Source organism: Chrysochloris asiatica, unplaced genomic scaffold (assembly GCF_000296735.1).
Source record: "Chrysochloris asiatica unplaced genomic scaffold, ChrAsi1.0 scaffold00073, whole genome shotgun sequence".
Taxonomy (NCBI): Eukaryota; Metazoa; Chordata; class Mammalia; order Afrosoricida; family Chrysochloridae; genus Chrysochloris; species Chrysochloris asiatica.
This window is the reverse complement of record NW_006408591.1, coordinates 3396727-3418012: the sequence shown is the minus strand read 5'-3', so window position 1 is coordinate 3418012 and position 21286 is coordinate 3396727. Positions and strand designations below refer to the sequence as shown.

Here is a 21286-nt window from a genome sequence, read left to right as displayed (position 1 = left end):
AAAAAAAAAAAAAAGAAAGTACTATATATATAAAAAAAGAAGTTACCCATGAAACCCTGCAAATCCATCTCTCTTTAAACGTAAAGGTCAAACATACATACCTGCTTCATCCTTGCAGCAGCTCGATTTGAAAATAGAATAGACCTGTCTGTTTGGAAGCAGGCTGGGCACGTTTGAAGGGCTTGACTATACGAACTTTCGGCTTCTATATAATCTAAGGATTACAAGAAAAAGGAAAGGTCACTACAGTTTTATTCTTGATAACTTATAGGATCTGCGCATATAAGTTTTCCAGCTACAAGACAAAGGTTTCAAATTAAAAGACAGGCACAGTGTATTGTAACTTGGACTTCATCATTTCCCCCTTCCCGCCTCTCATTAAAGAAACAGTTCTTGCTTATGGAAGACTAATGAAGCTTGCTTGGTGAACTAAATTTAGTGAAAATATCTCAACGCTTAAGATTCCAATAGAACGCACTGGGTGTTCAGCTTTCGTGTGGCTATCAATTCAGAAGGACCTTTGATGGGGGTCAGGGAACTGGACAGAAGAAAGAAATTAAAGTACATGAGATTCATCATATGGGATGAAAAAAAAAAATCCATATATATGTTCTCATTAAATACACTTTGTTATCTATCATACAGCCAACCTGGCTAAAAACTAAACAGTTCTATAAAACATTTGGAGACAGTTCATGAATCAACAATATAGAAATTATTATTTGATAAAAGACTTTAAAAGAAAAAAAAAAAAAAGACAATAAATTTATATATTCTGTGCCACACTCAGAATTACTGTCTGAGTACTAAGAGAATTGACTATTCATTCCTTTTTTATGTTTAGAAAATTTAATACTAAAATACAAAGAGATAAGCTTTAAATATTAAAACCATTAGGTCTACTAGAAAAAAAGAAGTGATGACTGTGCTAAACCAGGATATAAGGAAAAAATTTTAAACAAATATAACTAGGAGGTCACAAATTGAAAGGAGACGCTTTCGCTAAAAGAAAAATTCTATCGGCTAGAAACATGCATCTACTCAAGGAAATGAAGACACTAGAAATAATAACTGTGTGAGTAAAATGTTAAGATTTTTGGTTTGTATTTAAAAATAATTATTTAAAATAGAATTATTTTTTAAACTGTAAAAAGAATGAAAACTAACAAAGAAACAAAATACGAGGAGGGGATACGAACATTCCTCGCTTTCTAAAGCATATACACTTTGAGCTGTGACTGGAAGCTGTTTTAAGATGAGACCTGTTGTTCTGAGTCACTTCTGGCTCATAATGACCTTATGTCTAACAGAGAGAAACACTGCCCAGTCCTGTGCCAGCCTTATAAACGTTAGTATGCTTGAACCCACTGCTGTAATCCATCTTGTTGAAGGTTTTCTACTTCACTGACTCTACTTTAACAAGCATGATGGTATTTTCTATTTCGCTCTCTATTTTACCAAACATGATGTACTCTCTTTACTGATAACATGTACAAAATATGTGAGACCAAGTTCACATATGTTCCTTCTAAGGAACATTCTGGCTTTACTTCTTCCTTGACAGATTTGTTCATTCTTTGGGTAGTTCATGGCATAGTCAATATTCTCTGCCAATACCATGATTCAAAGGCAACCACTCTTCAGTTTTCCTCATTTATTCACTGCCCAGCTTTCATGTACAGTCGTTGTATGTTGTCAGGTGCCACTGAGTCAATTCTGACTCATAGTGACTCTGAATAGGGTTTCCTATGAACAGCTGGTGAATTTGAACCACCGACCTTGTGGTTCAAACCGTGTAGTCTGTACTTATCCTACAGTGCCACACTAAGACTCCCTATCCATACAAGGCAATAGAAAATACCTCTTCTTCCCCAAATTATAGAAATGAAACCAACTTACTCCTAAGCATTTGTATGACATGCAGAAATGCATGAGGAACGCCTGTCTACTGAATGCTTCCAAAGAGAAAGGCACATGAAAAAGCAATCTAAGTCCAAGTGAAATATTCCCTAGGCCATACTGGCAGGGTCAGGACTGGTTTTACAGCACTGGAATAAGAAACTGTTGTTGTTGTTGTGAAGTGCCATTGAGTCAATTCCAACTCACAGCGACCCTGTATAGGGTTTCCGAGGAGCAGCTGGTGAGCTTGAACTGCTGACCTTACAGTTGAAATGGCTTTGCAGTCTGGTGCATTAACCCACAGCACCACACCAGGACTCCAAGTAAGGATTAAGGATTCCATTTTACAGCAACACAGCAAATAGCTTTTTCAGCATTCAAAATAGGAGTTTTCCAAAGTAAAAGCTAAAGTGTCCCATCACATATACCTCACTCCTTCATTTCTGAATCAACAGATAGTACGCTACAGGAATAAAAAGCCACCCCTATGATAAGAGACACATGGTAAGTGATCATTGCTGAAAGCATTTTGGTTTAGTGCTTATGAGTTGGGCTGCCAACCTCAAGTTCTACAGTTCGAAACCATCAGCTGTTCCGCAGGAGAAAGAGGAGACTTTCTGCTCCCGTAAAGACTTACAGTCTTGGAAATCCTATACAGGGTGCTATGAGTCGGAATCTACTCCACAGCACACCACCACCACCACCAAACAAAATTCCAAGGTGTGGAGAAACAATAACCGAATTGTTAGCAGTTTAGGTTTGCTGTTTCCAACTTTTCTTTGGAGTTTCTTCGAAGAACTTAATAAAGAATGAGTAGTTGAGTGATCAGACATAATGCTACACAATGCCCTCACCTCCTTTCTTAAACTGTTCGTTTCCCTCTTCCTTTAGTCGAGTGCTCGCTTCTCTTCTTTTCTGAAAGAGATCAGATAATTACATAATGCAGGAAGCATCAAAAGAAGAAAGAAAGCATTAAGAAAAGGTTTTCTTGGGTTATAGGCACAGTGGTGTTGGGGGTCAAGGCACTGCTTTTGGTGGCAGGTGCCATGTCAGGATGGGAAGGTGGCAAGAAGAAGCCCCCGTATCAACCCAAGTTCATAACATAAATAAGCAGCAGCAAGGGTAGTTTTCTTTATATACATGACTAGTTATTCGGCAGAGTCCTGGTGTGGTGGTGTACTATAGTCACTGCACTGCAAGGCCAGCGGTTCAAACTCACCAGGACCTCGTCGAAAATGCTGAGTTGGAATAGACTTGATGGTACTTAACAACAACAATTAATAGGCAGCAGCCTGACTTCTGAGAACCAGACACTGATGTAGGTCAGTTTACCGCTATCTCAAACTGATATACAGGGAAACAGATCACCTGGGGAATCATCAGCTGTGTTCTTGAAGTTAACTCCCAAGCCCTAGGTTTGCTTGGCATGTCCTTTGCTTTCTATGTGCTATCTTTTGTATGGAATGGTAATACAGGTGTTTCACTTTAAAACAGAGCTTTATGGTACTCCTTCTTGTTGCTATTGGGAGCCACTGAATCACAGTGAGCCCACATGATAGAGTAGAACCCTCTCACTGAGTGTTCTGGGCTGTAGTTTTTACAGAAGCAGACCGCCAGGTCTCTCTTCTGGACAGCTGCTGGGTGGATTTGAACTGTCAACTTTTTGGTTAGCAGCCAAGTGCGACCAGCGCTCATTCTTAGTGTTGTTTTATAGGATAAAGTATGAAAAGCTTCAATATGCTGTCTGTCAAATATGGGCTTAATAAATGTTAGCTCTTATTTTTCTGCACAAGTAACTTAGTACTGATTTAGCTATAACTGTTGTGGTTTGTCAGGAAGAAGACATACACCATGTTGTGAGAGTGCATTATGGGAGACTAACCTAACACAGGGCACTATACTTGGCAGAATGCTAGCACAGGAAGAGCTGATGACAGCTAAATAAACAAATCTCTCCATGCTTAGCATCTTCTAACAACTCAAACTCACACCACACACGGCCAACTCGAAGGCAGAGTGACTACTACTCTGCACAGCAACACTGACACGTGATGAGTGTCCCTGTGTGTCTTCAGCCATGACATGTTTGTTTTCAACATAGCTGGCACAAGCAGAATTGGCAGGAGTGCCTACCTGCCTGCCACTTTTGCTTGCTTGCTTTCTTTTTAAACAGAGAACTCCCCCCAATTCTCTCCCTTCATTCTTGAAACTTCTGACCAAAAAAACACACACACAAACCACTCCAGAGTGTGGAAATACAGTTAGCAGAGAATTATACACACAAACGAAACCTGGAACCTAAGCAATTTGCACTCTCAAAATTTGTTTTTGTGGAGTGTTGTGGAGTCGGTTCCGACTCATAACAACCCTGTATAGGGTTTGCGAGGAGTGCCTGGTGGATATAATCCGTTGACCTTGTGGGTCAAACCCACATTGCAGCGGAGTGCTCATCAAATAGCAAGCACCACACGTGGACCAAAGTAAAAATACTATGTCTCTGTAGAATACTGGTGAATATACTACTGATGAAACCAGAGTGCTTGCCAAATGCCTGATTGCTCTACTATGGATAAAAACAGCACTTGGCAAATCTCAATTTAAAAAAACACAAACAAGTTATAAGTTGTATCGAAATTTTCGTGTCTAAGGAGTCGCTATGAGTGGGAACTGACTCTGTGGCACTTAACAACAGCAACTATGTGCTAGACAAAGAGAAGATGCAGCAATACTTCCTCTCAAGATACACATAACTGAGGAAGGATTATTTTAAAAATACAGAATAAATAAAATGGGAATATGGGGATAAAAATATAACAGTGTAACTATGTTGACCTAGCACTACACCTGGAGTCTTGGTATGGCACTATAGGATAAGCACTGGACTGCTAATCATCAGGTTGGCAGTTCAAACTTACCATTTGTTCCTTAGAAACCCTATGCAGGGTTGCTATGAATCGGAATTGACTCGCCTGCATTTAACAGCAACTTGGGAGGAGTCCTGGTGTGATGCTTTAGGATAAACACTACACTGCTAACTGCAAGTTGCCTATTCAAACCCACCAGTTGCTCCTCAGAAACCTATTTCAAGTCATTATGAGTTTGAACTGACTCGATAGCACTTAATAACAATCTAGGAGGAAGAAGCCCTGTTGACCCCATGGTTAAAGTGCCTGGCTGTTAACCAAAGCTGCTCCATGGGGGAAAATGTGGCAGTCTGCTTCCATAAAGGTTACAGTCTTGGAAACCCTACGGAGTTCTACTCTGTCCTATAGTACTGCCATGAGTGAACTCGACTTCATGGAAATGGGGTTGGTTTTGGGTGTACCTTGGAAGAAGGTGGCATCCTGGTGTGGTGCTGTAGGATAAGCAATGGACTGCAAGTTCAATGTGAACCTCAATGTTAGCAGTTCAAACTCACTAGCCGCTCCTTGGAAACCCCATACAGGGACAACACTATGAGTTGGAACCAACTCAACAGCACTTAACAACAACAGGAAGAAGGTGCTGGGATTATAACTGGCCAGGATTCATGATGCAAGCAAAAAAGTCTGCCTAATAAAAACAAAACAAAAAGATAGAGGAAGGGAGACTTATTGGAAAGATATTGGCGACTCACAAATCAATACAGGCTTAAAAAGCAGGTTTACAAATTAAGTAGACTTCAAGTGAGCATTGTTAAGTCAAGAAGCAAAAAGCTAAACATTCTTTAGTGAAAGAGCCTGGCCGGGTCAGGGATGCACATGGAGCAAATACATTCTAACCATTTTTCTTGACTCACTCGATCCAGATTCAAAGGCTTGGTTGAAAGCATGCAATGAGCCAAGTCTAGCTCACATGCCTTGGCTGACAAGGGATGGAATGAGGAACATGGGGTACTGCCACTCAACAAGATTACAACACTGTGGACTGTTACTCCAAATAGTACACACAGGGAAATTAGATGCTGAAGAACAGAGATTACCCAGTTAACAAATCTAGTTATCAGTTATTTAAAATTCAGAAATGCCTTACAGAAAGGCAGTTCAACAAGTTAGTAGCTCTCTAAGAATATTTCCTTTCCTCTGTTTTAACTCTAGTCTGAAGCTACTTTCTGACATATAATCTAGTCTCCAGAGCTACCCCAGCAGGAAGGCTGTATGAATACAGATAAAGTCACACAGACTGCCAGCCAGAGTAGGCGCTTTGGAATTTCATGTTTTTTTGTGTTTTTTTTTTTTTAAGAGTCTAATCATTCTTTAAGGAGCTCTGGTAGCGTAGTGGTTACGAATCGGGATGCGAGCCGCAAGGTCAGCAGTTTGAAACTACCAGCTGCTTCACGGGAGAAGGATGAGGTTTTCTGCTCCTGTAAAGATTTCCAGCCTTGGAAACCCTATGCAGGGTCGCTATAAGTCGGAACCGACTCCACGGCACATAACCACAACAACAATCATTCTTGGGTAATAATATCAAGTTTTGACTGGGCAAAGCATAAACGCTGCAAGAAATTACTGAGAAGTCAGTCAGTTAACAGTTCAGTGTCTTCATAATAAAGCGGATTTAAAGTTGAGCTAGCAAGAAAAAAGGTCCAAAACCAATTTCTGAGGCCAATTACTTTCAAGAAGATATTTTATTTTTTGGCTGATAAATCATAATCCAGTGATCCATTAACCAATAAACAATGGAAAAGAGCTGTTGTTTCCCTCTCCACAGATTGTATAAATTGAGGATGAATGTAATTATCAATATCATGCTGAACATCTCCTTGGAAACAGCTAAAAATAGCACTTGGAGGAGAGCACTGTACTCTCTCAGCTGTGCCAAGAGACTGACTTGATCCCAGTACAAAGATGTAGGTTTATTTGGCTGCCTGAATACATTATCATACTCCAACAGATGACACGCGTACTGCGTATGTTCCTGAGATCCAAGGACAAACTCTATAAATGGTGCCAGGTCTTCCTTTCACATGCTATGTATGTGCCGGAGTGTTCACACATAAATGAGCTGGTAGTGCTGATGTTCTGCAACACTATCAGGGGCATATCCTTCCAGGCTCTGTTCTTATGAACAGAGCTTCTAATGTGGCTAGCAGCTTCCCAATGCCTTTTACCACATTTCAGAGAGGCTCATGGGGAGACATCTGCTTGGAGATATTTTTGTAGGAAAAAGAACCAAATAATTTTTACAGGACTTATGACTCAGTACTTAAAGAAATCTGCTGCCTTCCCATCACTGAAAACTCAGAGTGAAATAGTGACATTATTCTGCACTGGAAAGCATCAAAAGCACTTGCCAAGGAAAATCCCAAACAGATAAGACCCTCGGTGAGTGGAGTTTATTTCAATAGCTCATTGCTGAAACTGCAAAGTTCTCCATTCGGTATTCCAAATTCAATACAACCTACAGCAGTGTAGCACTTCACTGTTTAAGAACAGTTATTATGCAGTCAATTCATAGCTATAGATAAGTATACTGGATCTAAGTGGATTAAATATATCAGTCGAGAGAGAGAGCAGAAAGGAGATGAAAACAGGATGCTTCAATATACTGTCTATAAGAGACACAGCAAAAAGATGGAGCCAGCCTAAATGCCCATCAACAGAAGAATGGTTAAACAAATTTTGGTGCATATACACAATTGAAGACTATGCAACACTGAAGAATAATGATGAATATGTGAAGCACGTCATAACCTAGATGAACTAGGAGGACATTATGTTGAATGAAATTAGTCAATCACAAAAGAACAAATATTGTATAAGACCAATGCTGTAAAAACTTAAGAAAAAGTTTTCTTGATGAAGGAAACAATCTATGAAGGTTATGAGGGAAGGGGGAAGAGAAAATTCATGGGCTAGAGGGTGGACACACGTTAACATGGGTGACAGGGTAGGCAATATACAACAAAAGGGAAGTTAGCAGAGGAAAGATGAAGGCAGCAGGGGACACTGGGAGGAGTGCACGTGTTAAAGTAAATAGAGGTAAATAAACACTGGTACATGGAAGGGATTGCAACCATTGTAATGAAGCAAAGTATAATATTTGCTGAATGAAAAACTGATGACCTGCTCTGTAAGCTTTCACTCAGTTCACAGTAAAGTTTTTAAGAAATTGCTGTCATGACATTAGCTCATTTGCTTGTCAAGACAATTCTGAAATGTTGGCATGGAAGTATTTAAATACCCATTGTACAGGTGAGAAATCAAGATTCAGAAATCTGCTGTTCTGTATATTATAATCAAACTTTTACCCCAGCCTAATCTCTTTGTTGATATTGTTGATAGGTGCCATTGAGTTGGTACCGACCCATAGTGACCCTGTGCACAGCAGAATTAAATACTGTCCGATCCTGGGCCAACCTCTTTATTGACCCTCAAAACTCACCATGCTTATTCTTCATTCTATTTGTGATTGTTGTTGTTGTTGTGTGCTATAGAGTCGGTTCCGACACACAGTGACCCTATATAGGGTTTCCGAGGAGCAGCTCTGGTAGTGTAGTGGTTACAAATCGGGCTGTGAACCTTAAGGTCAGCAGTTTGAAATTACCAGCTGTTCTGCAGGAGAAAGATGAGGCTTTCTGCTCCAGTAAAGAGTTACAGACTCAGAAACTTTGTACAGGGTCGCTATGAGTCGGCACCGACTCCATGGCACATAACCACTACCACCACCACCCTGCTTAACTTTTTTGTGATTATATATCCTCGTTTCAACACCCTTCCACAAAAGAGTTACAACGAAGTAAGAAAACACTGATTTCAGTAACACTACTGAACTCTGTGAAAAGACTATGGGAATCTGTGGCATATTTGCTGGGGACTGCTCCTCTGTCAGGCCCTCCACCCCCACCATTCTACTTGGTAGTGCTCACAGAACAAGACAGGCCACGAATAACGAGCAGTTTCACTGCTGGAGGAGGCTGATTTGATTTGGAGCTGTAGGTGGAAAAATTTATGTCCAGAGGTGCTGTTAGTAAAAACTATCAATCTCAATGGTTAACAAACAGGGAAGAAGGTCAGTCTGATGAAGGCAAGTGACAAATACATGAAATAGCTGGAAATACAGCAGGAAATACTGGAAGTGCATATAAAAGGAGCTGGATTTTTGTTGTTGTTGTTAAGTACTGTGGAGTCAGTTCTAACTCATTACAACCTTGTATAGGGTGTTTCTGAGGAGTGGCTCGTGGGCTTAAACCACCAATTTTGCTGTTACTTGTCCAGTGTTTATCCTACAATGCCACACTAGGATTCCTTATTAAGTACCCATTCATGGAGACCCTGTATGAGGTTTCTAAGGAGCAGCTGGTAGGTTTGAACAGTCATCTTTGTGGCTGGTGGTCTAGTGCTTGTCATATAGATCCACACCAGGACTCTAGGTGCTTGATTAACCCACCAAATATCCCTGACTAACTGGCGATGGCAGGTGTGTTTGAAAAGACTGGAAAAGGCCAAAATTACTCACATAACCTTGTCCTGTCAGGTGCCCGTGAACATGTATGGGAGAGAAGCGGGTCCAGCTGGGACAGTAAAAGCAAAAGCTGGCAGTTATGAAAACTCCCTGAACTTCGTGCTTCTGAGCTCATATACAGATCCATGGGTAGAGGGTGAAGGCCATACTGGTTTGAGGTATTTGAACACAACCTCTGACCAATTATCAGCCAACCACTAAACTATTCAGAAACAGAAGTAAGCCAGGCTTAAAATTAAAAACAAGGGCTAAAAATAACCAAAAATCAGCAGAGCTATCAGTGGCCACACACTGCTGGGGAAATGGATTTCATAACTTTAATCCAGGCAAAATACTAAACAAACAATATAGCAACAACAAAAATAGTCAGAGGGGAAAAAAATCAGAATCCAGACTTGTTAAAATATAATACTTAAAGCGAAAATTGTTGTTGCTATTAAATGTGCCACTGAGTCAGTTGATTAATAGCATAACGAACCTCTATATAGGGTTTCCAAGAAGTGGCTGCTGGTTTTGAACCACCAACCTTGATGTTAGCAGTACAGTCCTTATCCTACAGCGCCAGGGCATTTCAAAAGAGGATGACACTGTCTGATCATGTTACTAATTCTCAGGTGATAATGCCATTTTGAGGTTTATGTTAAACATGAACCCTTTCCACACAGGGCCAAGGGTTTGGCCATAGGTCTTAAGTTGTTCTTTTGTAAATCCAAAGCCATTTTTCACTGAGTGAGCAACATGGACTTCCTCCCTTTCTACATCTTTTGAATGAACCAATTCAATCTGCAAGTGCCCTCACCAGTACAGAGATGCTCAGGATCGCTTACAGAGAATTTAAATCGGAACAAGTTCCAAGTGAACTACAGATCCAAATGACAAAGTGAAATCATACAAGTCCTAGATGAGACAAAGAAGCCCTCTTCAACCTTGTTGTCGTTGTTATGTGCTGTGGAGTCAGTTCTGACTCATAGAGACCCTGCACAGGGTTTCCGAACCTGCAAATCTTTATGGGAGCAGAAAGCCTCATCTTGCTCTCACGAAACAGCTGGTAGTTTCGAACTGCTGACCATGAGATTAGCAGCCCGATTCGTAATCACTATGCTACTAGAGCTCCTTTCTTCAGCCTTAGTGCAGGGAAAAACTGTCTATTATGACACAAAGTTCAGTGGTAATGCAAGAAAAAATTAAAAGGAAAACAAAAAAAAACAAAAAAACTGCCTCCTCCCACAAAAAAAGCAAACCAGACTAAAACAAAATATCCCAATATAAACAAAATCAAAAGACACCTGATAAATTGGAGCAGATATTTGCAACATATGCCACATGAAAGCACTAAATCCTTAATAAAAAAACAACAAAATAAATTCTTAAAAGGAGGAACAATGGACCTAAATCTTCATTCAAAAATGGGGAAAAGAAATAATTTACAAAACATTACACAAAATGACCCTCAAATATATGAAAAAAAAATTTCAAACTCATGTTTAATTAGCGAAATACAAATTAGAACACACTGAAATAAAATTTCTCTCTGATACTGGCAGAAATTTAAAAGTAGAATATATTCTATTGGTGGGATTTTGAAGACACGGATACTTCCATACATTACTAATGGTGATGCACACTGATAAATGTCTTCTGGAAAGGAATATGATTAATTCCTAATAAAATTATTTATTCTGACCAGTAATTTCATTTATATGAATCTTCCAACAGTATGAAAATGCTGTTAACTATTGCTGAGTTGGTTCCAACTCATAGAGACCCTGTATAGCAGGGGTGGGGAACATCCTGCTCTCAGGCCATGTAAGGCCCGTGAAATCAGTTGTTCTGGAGCTGCCAAGGCAACCACAGTTCCAGCCATCACATTGTTGTTGTTGGTAGGTGCCATCGAGTTGGTTCTGACTCATAGCTACCCTATGCACAACAGAACGAAACACTGCTTGGTCCTGGGCCAACCTCACAAATAGTTGCTATGCCTGAACCCACTGCTTTCACCACTGTGCCAATCCATCTTGTTGGGGGGTCTTTCTCTTTTTCTCCGACCCTCTACTTTACTAAATATGTTGTTTCTCCAGTGACTGGCCCCTCCTGACAACAGGTGCAAAGTATGAGAGACAAAGTCTGGCCATCCTGGCTTCCAAGGAGCACTCTGACTAGTTCTTCCAATACAGGTTGGTTTGGTCTTTGGGCATTCCATGGTACATTCAATATTCTCCTTCAACACCATAACTCAAACGCATCAATCCTTCTATGGTCTTCCTTATTCACTGTCCAACTTTAGCATACATATGAGGTTACTGAAAATACCACAACACATTGTTGTTGTTAAGTACCGTGGAGTTGGTTCTGTGCACTTTATGGGAGCAGAAAGCCTCATCTTTCTCATGCAGACCGCCTGGTAGTTTCAAACTGCCAACCTTGAGGTCAGCAGCCTGATTCGTAACCATAACACATTAGGAAAGAGTTGATTAAATGTCTGACCAAATATAGCAGACTAATTTTTAAGTTGACTATTCTGTATGGCCCATGAATGATGTTATAATTTTTTGCAGAAAAAAGATTCCCCACCCCTGTGCTCTACATGATTTCCAAGGAGCAGATGGTGGGTTTGAACTGTCGAGTTTGTGGTTCCCAGTCCAGTGCTGATCCTACAATGCCACACCAGGAGTCCACAATATGAAAATATATGTGCATAAGGTTATTCATGAAGCAGTGTTTGTAACTGAAAAATACTGGACACAACCTAATGCCTATACTTAAGAGTGGTTGAATAAATGATGGTACTTCTACATAATGGAGAATCATGCTGCTGGAAGAAGAATGTGAAAGCTCTTTATGAACTGATATGCAATGATTTTCTTGATATGCTGTTAACTGAACAAGGCAAAGTACAAAAAGAAATTTGTAGTATGCTACTCTTCATAAAAGAAAGAAGGAATGTAAGAAAAGACACATGTATCTGCTCTTTGTGCAAAACAGAGGAAGGATAAACTAGAAATTACTAATTAGCTAACTACAGGACGTAGGTGGGAAATAGAAGAATGGGAATAAAGCAGCAAAGATGAAGGATTCTTTCCAGTGCCCCCCAAACAATTAAAAGATAACATGATGCTAAATGGAACTAAAAAAATGGAATATAAACAGTATCAAATAAACCTAATTATGTTACAGATGAGTACCACAGCTGCTCTGAAAGGGGTGGGGAAGATAAGAACTAAGTAACTCTAAAGTATGTCCCCCAAGATTTTGAGTTGGCCCTTATCAACAACAACAACGAGAAATTTATTATAATCCCTTTAGAGTGACAAAACAAGGGCAAATACTACCTTGACCAAGTGATCAAAGTTATCATTACCAGTAATCAGATGTAACAAGATCATGCAACCCAACAGGGTGCACAAACACATCCACTTCTGTGGCATTCTTATTCAAAATGTATTAATTCAAAGCAAATCACACAAAAATAATGAAACCAATAGCCCTTCTATAATGTCAGCAAAAAACTAATCAGTACTTTTAAATAGGGTCCTGGTGTGTCACTACAGGTTAAGTGCTGGACTGCTAACTACAAGGAGTTCAAACCTACCAGCCACTCTGGAAATCCTACACAGGATCGCTGAGTTGGAGCAGACTCAACGACACTTAACTACAACAATAACTCTTAAATAGAAAGAGTTACAAGAGATTATTCTAACTCAGAAATCATTTTTCATCCTTTTAAGGCTTTTTTCTATTAAAGACTTTAAACACCTTACTCAGTAATGAACCAGAGTCCTGGTGTGGCACAGTGGATTAACATGCGGGACTGCAAGGTCAGCTTGAACCACAAGTCCAGCGGTTGTTCAAGCTTACCAGCTGCTCCTTAGAAGCTCTACTCAGGGTCGCTGTGATTTGGAACTTATTCGCTGGCACTTAACAATATCAGTGTGTCAGGAACTATGCTAACCGCTAGGGAAGACCACAGTACACAGGACAGAGAGGGCTTCTGTCCACCCCATCTCAACACACTTACCTGCTTATTAGAGTGCTGTGGCACAGTGGGATAATGCACTGGACTGTTAAGACCAGTATGAACCACAAGGCTGGTGGTTCAAATCCACCATCTGTTTCTTGGAAACCCTAGACTGGGTGACTCTGAGTCGTAACTGACTCACTGGCACTTAACAAGAGTGTTTTGGTAAAGCAAAAGAACTACCTAAAATAAAGATATAAAACCAGTTACATGTCTCTCTAGTTGAACTATGAGTTTCTTTAAGAATATGGGAAACTATATCTGCCAAAAAAACCAAAAAAAATCTTGCCTATTTATTGTGGAATCGGGCTGCGAACCCAAAGGTCAGCAGTTCGAAACTACCAGCTGCTCTGCGGGAGAAAGAGGAGGCTTTCTGCTCCCTTAAAGATTGATTTACAGCCTCGGAAACCCTGTTCACGGTCGTTATGAGTCGGAACCAACTCCATGGCACTTAACAACAACATTTATTGTGGGCACTAATAAATGTGGGCACTAATAAGGAGCTCTAGGAGCTCTGGTAGCTTAGTGGTTACGAATCAGGCTGCGAACCTTAAGGTCAGCGGTTCGAAACTACCAGCAACTCCGCGGGAGAAAGATGAAGCTTTCTACTCCCATAAAGATTTACACCCTCGGAAACCCTGTACAGGGTCGCTATGGGTCGGAACTGACTCCACGGCACAAAGACACCAATAAATGCTGAATGAAATACCTAACTTTCAGGATTAGCTTGAGTCTAGGGCATATGTGAATTAATTTTTATTTATCTGGTATAAAATAATACTGAAAAGAAGACGTGGTGGTGGTGGTGTGCCACGGAGTCGATTCCGACTCATAGCGACCCTGTACAGGGTTTCCAAGGCTACCAGAGCTCCTTTAGGTTGAAAATATTAACAAGTGTCCTTTCTGAAGAATAAATCTAAGAATCAAAGATTTAAAAAGTAATATTACTAAGTGAAGACTCTTCCCATAACCACGACTTGGCTATAATCTTGTAAATTCATAATTTTCTAATCTGTTGATCCTATTTTCTAAAATTGCCTACATGGAATTTAAAGCCTGATCTCAAGACTGTGTCAGTCATATCATTCAATGAGCTGAAACATGTAAAAACAAACAACATAGGAGCCATCCAGAAGTAGAGAGTACTTACATAATCAATATAGTACTTTAATAATCAATATTAAATGAATGTAGTGTTTCCATGGTAGTACCTCACAGACAGCTAGTGCGTAGAGCACTTACTATATACCAGGCATTATACGAAGCGCTTTGCATGAATTAATTCACTGGATTAAAATATTAGAAGGATTTTGAATTTTATTTATTTTAATGGAAAGAAAACAACAACGCTAGAGAATTTCAACTGATACAATTTTCAAAAGTGTGTTCCTCTATTCTCTTATTACTGATAAAACCCCACTCTCCACCAGACATCTCTGTACTACAGTGGCTGACTCTGAACTGCATGTGGATACAGCATAAACACTCCTTTAACTATTAAATAATAACAGCTCACATTAAATACATTTTTTAAACCTGAGGGCTTCAAAAAGTTCACGGAAAAACTCCATTACTTTTTCATTCTACTTTTCCACACACTTTTTCAAGCCTCTTATACTCTCTTACATACAGAGTGCTTGTGATGTTCATGTTTTTTTAACAGAAAAAACAAGTTTACACCAGCAAGTTAATTTCATATTGTAAGTCTTTCAATAGCTATCTGCCTCCCCCTGCAGCTCTGTGAGGTAACTGCCACAAAATGAAACTTGGTATAAGCTGTACCCAGAAACAATCACATCTGAGTAACAGGGAAGGTAAAAAAAAGTCCCCAAACTCCAACATACTTGCTGGAGTACTGAAAGGTGGCACCTGACACAAAACAACTTCTTTTAGTCTTATCTAAGTGGCAGCATCGATGGGCTCAAGCGTGGTGACAGTAGTGAGGTGGCCCAGGATTGGGCAGTGTTTCGTTTTGCTGGGCATAAGGTCACTATGAGTTGGTACCTACTCGATGGCACCTAACAACAACAACAACAAGGATGAGAAACCACCTTTGGAATGCAATAGTGAACGGGCTACAGGCACCAGTCTACTAGTTATTCTGAAGAGAATTCTTTATCATAATTAAGGAATTCAAAGCTTTCACTATCGTTTTTTTTTGGAAAACAGGTATCATTTACACACAGGGACACATTTGCTCTCCCCACACATCACTTTTGGATGTGTTCTCTTGGGAATCCCAAGCAGGGAGGATCTCTGGAACTAATCAGCTGTGGTCAGAACATGACTCTAATTAAGGAAAGATGACTGATCTAGGAGGAATTAACCTTGAAACTAGTTCCTTAACTCAGAAAATTCTATGAGAAAATTCTCATGTTTCCCTAAATAGAATTTAACAAGTAAATTTCCTGTTTAGCTATTGCTTCAATTCTCCTCACCAAGTCTTTCTGTAGGAGAGTACAATAAAACATCAGTGTAGTGGTTACGAATCGCACTGCGAACCTTAAGGCCAGCAGTTCGAAACTACCAGCTGTTCCGCGGGAGAAAGATGAGGCGTTCTGCTCCCGTAAAGATTTACAGCCTCGGAAACCCTGTACAGGGTCGCTATGGGTCGGAAACGACTCGACGGCATTTAACAACAACATTAGTACACCATTCTGATGTTGGAAGCAATCAGTATATTGGTTGTCAATGTTTCCCATTTTGGAAGCTTAGCCTCTGTGTGTACCCACTCTGTCTCTTATAGCGAGGCCACATAAATGACCTGAGGATGGTTGTTAAGAGATCAGTTTCTTGGCTACCAGCCTATAGTTTTTTGGAATCAGACTCAGGGGTCTGCAAATTATTAAGTCTCCTGTGATTCTGAAATATCGAGTGTCATTTTAACAAGTGCTGTTGAGTTGATTCCAACCCATAGTGATCCTGTAAAGGATTTCCGAAGAGCAGATGGTGAACTTGAACTGTAAGGTTGGTGGCTGTGGAATGCTGGTACTTGCAGTTCTGACCTCTGGAGGAGTATCACCAGAGGCTGTTGCCACAAGGTTGGTGGTTCAAGCTCACCAGCTACTCCTTGGATTCCCTATACAGGGTCAGAATTGACTCAACGGCACTTAACAACAACAACAACAAGCAAAGAGTCTAAACATGTGCTACTAATGACTAAATGTTCTGGAACAAACATTCCATATTTCCCCTAGTTTACATTCAGGGTCAGAAATCGAAGATATCTTCCAGTTCTTAAATCCTAGGAGTTGCTTTAATCTTCTGCTAGTTGCCAATACCATTCATTAAAGAGACAACAGTCTTAAAGAAAAGCCCATTGCTTTCATAGCCTAATGTAAATGCTTTACAATACCCAGTATGTATTCAGTATGTGCTCTGAACACATACTCACTAAGCAACTGATATTTTCCCACCCTCCTGGAGAAGGCTATCAAGTTTGGTAAAGTGGAGGGTCAGAGAAGAGGACGACCTCCAGTGACAAGGATTGGCACGGTAGTAGCAGCAGCAATGGGCTCAGCTGTAGCAATGACTGAGCTTGGTGAGGGATCTGGCAGTGTTTCACTCTGTTGTGCATATGGGTCGGTACTGACTCCATAAACAACTACACAGTGACCCTATACAGGGTTTCCGAGACTGTAAACAGTCTTTCTTTCTCCCACGGAGCAGCTGGTAGGTTTGAACTGACGATCCTGTGGTTAGCAGTCCAGTGCTTACCCTACAGTGCCACCAGGGCTCCTTTGAGGAGGGAGGGAGGAAGAACGCCTATCCCTACCAGGGCTGCTTCCTGCCCTCTTGTGGAATGCTGGTGCTTGCAGCTCTGACCTCTGGAGGAGTATCACCAGAGGCTGTTGCTGCCGTGACCGGGGTAAGCAACTGATTTTTGGATCCATTCACTTCATCAAATGATCTCCATACCAGTAAATGAATACCACGTGTTAACAATTGGTGACAGGGAGCAAGCCTATTAAAATGACTAAATCTGATTTCTGGCATACAAATTAAGAACTTTTTTGTTTAAAGACAAAAACTAAATGGAAAAGACTGAGGAGCTTTGATGAAGTCAAAGTCTCTCAACCTTCTCCACACACACCAGCAGTAGCTGAAGCTAAACAAACATCTGAACTTGTCACTTCCAACCCTTCCAACCAAATCTACCAGTGTATCTTGTCAGCTTTACCTTCAAAATATGAAGGGGCTTCAAAAACTTTGTGGGAAAATTCCATTTTTCCAAACTTTCTGAAGTCCTCTCAGATATCCCAAAAGCATTCACTTCTCTTCAGATTCACAGTTCAAATTACATCAAAAAAATCATCTTTGCCTGGGCTGCTGTATTAGGTCCTAACTGGTCTCAATGTTCCATTTGTATCCCCCATTCCCTGTACAACTAGAATGTTGTTGTTGTTGCATGCCGTGGAGTTGGTTCCGACACATAGTGACCCTATACAGGGTTTCTGAGGCGTGGCTAGTGAGCTTGAACCGCCAATCTTGCGGTTCAAACTGACCTTGCAGTCCAGCGCATTAGCCCACAGTGCCACAACAGGACTCCATTCACAGCTAGAAAAGTCCTGTTGTTGTTTTTAAGTGCGGTTGAGTTGGTTCCAACCATAGTGATCCATTACAGGGTTTCCCAGGAGCAGCTGGTGAGCTTGAACCACCCTACCATGCAATTCAAATGCCTTTACAGTCTGGTGCATTAACCCACAGCGTCACACCAGGACTAAGACATAAATACGTTGTTTCTTATCTGGCTGAACATTATTCATATTTCCTATTACACATGAAATAAAGTGAAAATTTCTTACCATGGTTTACAAAGAGTTTGATATTTGGACTCTTGCTTACTTCATTTCAACCACTCTCTTCCTTGCTCACAGTGCTCTACCCATTGGCCCTTCCAGTCCTTGAATATGCCAAGAACACACCAAGTGTGTTATAGCATTAGAGCCTTTATATGAAGTGCTCCCATTAACAGGAATCCTCCCCCGCTACAGATGGTACATGTTTGGCTCCTTCTTACCCCACATCCCCAGAGAAGCCTTTCTTGAACAGCTAATCTTAGTCTTTTTCATACCTCCCAACTAGAATATACCTATGAGAGAAAACAAACCCTGCTGGTCTTATTCACCACTGTACCTTCAAGGCATCAAGAATGACAGGCATTATGGAAGAAATACACTTTTTTAAAAAATAAATGAATGAGATAAAATCTGCGCAACTTGTAAGGCCAATTAGTGGTCTTCATGGTCCTAGTCATTCAAAAGAAGACTGTGACAGAAGTCCTCAAGCTTCAGGGAGTCTAGCTATTATCCGGAGAATGTGCACGAAACTCTGGAAAGTGCACTGTGACAAAGAAGCACACAAGAACAGTACCATCAGACTGTATCATACTATTGTTGTTGTTGTTAGGTGCCATTGAGTCGGTACTGACTCATAGCAACCCTATGCACAACAGAAAGAAACACTGCCCGGTCCTGGGGCAGCCTATTGTTGCCATGCTTGAGCCCATTGATGCTGCCACTTTGCCAATCCATCTGGCTGGGGGGGGTCTTCCTCTTTTTCTCTGACCCTCCACCGTACCAAACACGAGCTCCTATTACACAGGTGTTAACAATTCTCATCTGCGGCCAGATCTGTCCTTTCCCTTAGCCAAGCTTTGAGAATCATTTCATTTTCCTCATTCCTACTGGTAGTCATACAAGAGAAGGTCAAAAAGTAATGCTAGATGAAGAGGATAGAGAGAAACACTGTTAACTGGTGATATATGGAGGGGATTATAATCAATGTAATGAAACAAGTTATATGAATGGTTGAATGTGAAACTGATGATGTGCCCTGTAAACTTTCCCTCAATCCACAATAAAAACCTTAAAAAAAAAAAAAAAAAAGTAATGCTAGAAAATCATTAAAATCTTAACTAACCAAAAATATCAAAATATGAAAGTATCATTTCTCAATATACCCTGAATCTAAGTCTATCCACTTCTGAAGGCTGTGTTTCCATCTCTTTAACCTTTCACTGAAGAATTCTGTGCTCTTCGATTTACATATACCATGTCAAAATAGTGGTTTTAGCATCCTCAAGGTACTCAAATCGTGTTCCTTGGAAATCTTATGAGTTTTGGGAACAAAAAAACAGCTGAGGGGCATGATCAGGACTGTTGAGTGAATGGGTAAGGTTCCCAATGAGATTCTGGCAGGACAGTCCTTGCTCCCTTTGAAAAATGAGTGGGTGCACTGTCATGGTGGAAATTCTTCAGCACAACTTTCCTAGACTTCTCACTAATGTAGTTGTCAATTTTTTCTTAAAATTTCTTCATAAGGTCTGTGATCATCCTGTTTTTCTCAGGATAATCCATAAGGATTACTCCTTTGGAATCCCAGAAAAGAGTCTCCATAACCTTCTGAGCTGACTTCTTTGCCTTTAATTTAACTGGTTCAGCAGAACCCTTCAGAAGCCATGGTGGTGACTGAACCCAGCTATCAGGATCCTAATGGTAAGTCCAAGACTTATCCTGAGTTACAATTTATTCCATAAAATCATCTTCATTAGCTCTGATCTTCCTGATGGAAAGATCAAGCTCTGGGAGCTAGCTGATCTTGACACATCTTTTTTGGCATCCATTGAGGTGAGAGCTTGCTGAAGTCAAGATGGTCACATAAAATGAAAATGCCGAACCACGGAGTTCCCAACTCCAGTAGCATCAATGGTAATTCTAGTCTTCTACCAGTTTTTATATTTTGGTTTCTTCATTCATCAAGGTTGATGGTCTTCCCTCTCTTGGCTCCTCTTTGAGGTCTTCCTGACCTTCCTTAAAGCTAAAAATTTACTATTTTCTTTGGGCAGTAGTCCTATAAATTCATTGCAGAGCTTCAATGCTTTGGGAAGATGACTATTTGGATATTTGTTACAAATGTGCTATTAGCCCTGACTTCAAAATCATTTTTCTGTTGACACAAAAGTATTCCCTCCACCCTCCCAATGGCACCCTAACAAGACTAAGACAGAGACCTTATCTGTAGCCACCCACTGATTGCAGTCATGTTTAAATATGTTTAGTGTGGAATAACATGTGCTCATATGAACTGGAACCCTAATAGCAGTACCTGAGTTGGTTCCAACGCATAGCAATCCCGTATAGGGTTTCTGAGGAGCAACTGGTGAGCTTGAAGTTTAAACTGATCATGCAGTCCGGGGCATTAATCTGTAGCACCATACTAGGATTCCAGTAAAAAACAGGATTACAGAATTGTATTAAATATAAAATTCCTCAATAATCACACCCTTCAAAGACTAATCACTGCTTACAATCTGATGTATGTCCTTCCAAACTTGACGCACAAACATTAATTTCCAAAAGGTCTTTACATTTTTTATAAGCATCTTTTCACATCAATACCTAAGATTTCTCTTTTTTAAAAAACTGTGGTTTAGGTGAATGTTTACAGAGCAAATTTGTTTTCTATTCACCAATTTATGCATATTTTATTTCATATCTTTAGTTTCGATCCCCTTAATGTAATGGTACTCTCTTCCTGCGTTCTCCCTGGGTTTTTGGTGTCTGTTTCTCCTTCCTTGCTGCCTCTTTCTGCCTTCTGAGCTTCTGTTTGGGATAAATGCTGCCCTTTTGGTCTTGCAGGGTTAATTGCTCTGAGAAGTACATTTTTCACTAGTGTTACTGCTAACTTCATAGGCCTATGGTTTGGCTGTAAGGTGATCCATGGGGATGGGTTCAGCTCCAGGTATGAAAGTATTGGGTTTATGTTTTTTAAAGAATGAATTGACATGCTCTGATTGGTGACTACGCTCGTCACCGATAAGGGGAAGTGAGGGAAAAACAGTAATGAAGCTGCGAGCTATGCCCTACAATGTTCAATAGACTCCTGTGAACCCGGATGAAGACCGGGTTGGCCAGTAGTGTGGCAAGA

At 40.4% G+C, this 21286-nt stretch overlaps 1 protein-coding gene across 1 annotated transcript in view; it reads right to left on the bottom strand.

Moving 5' to 3' along the window:
- The window catches only part of TTC1 (tetratricopeptide repeat domain 1), a 56096-nt gene that overhangs the window by 29652 nt on the left and 5158 nt on the right, over positions 1-21286 (bottom strand). Inside the window, exons 2-3 of the mRNA XM_006864922.1 lie at positions 2754-2814; positions 102-214 (exon numbers count right to left, since the gene is read on the bottom strand). Of these exons, the coding sequence (XP_006864984.1) occupies positions 102-214; positions 2754-2814 (174 nt within the window). The remainder of the gene's footprint in view (positions 1-101; positions 215-2753; positions 2815-21286) is intronic.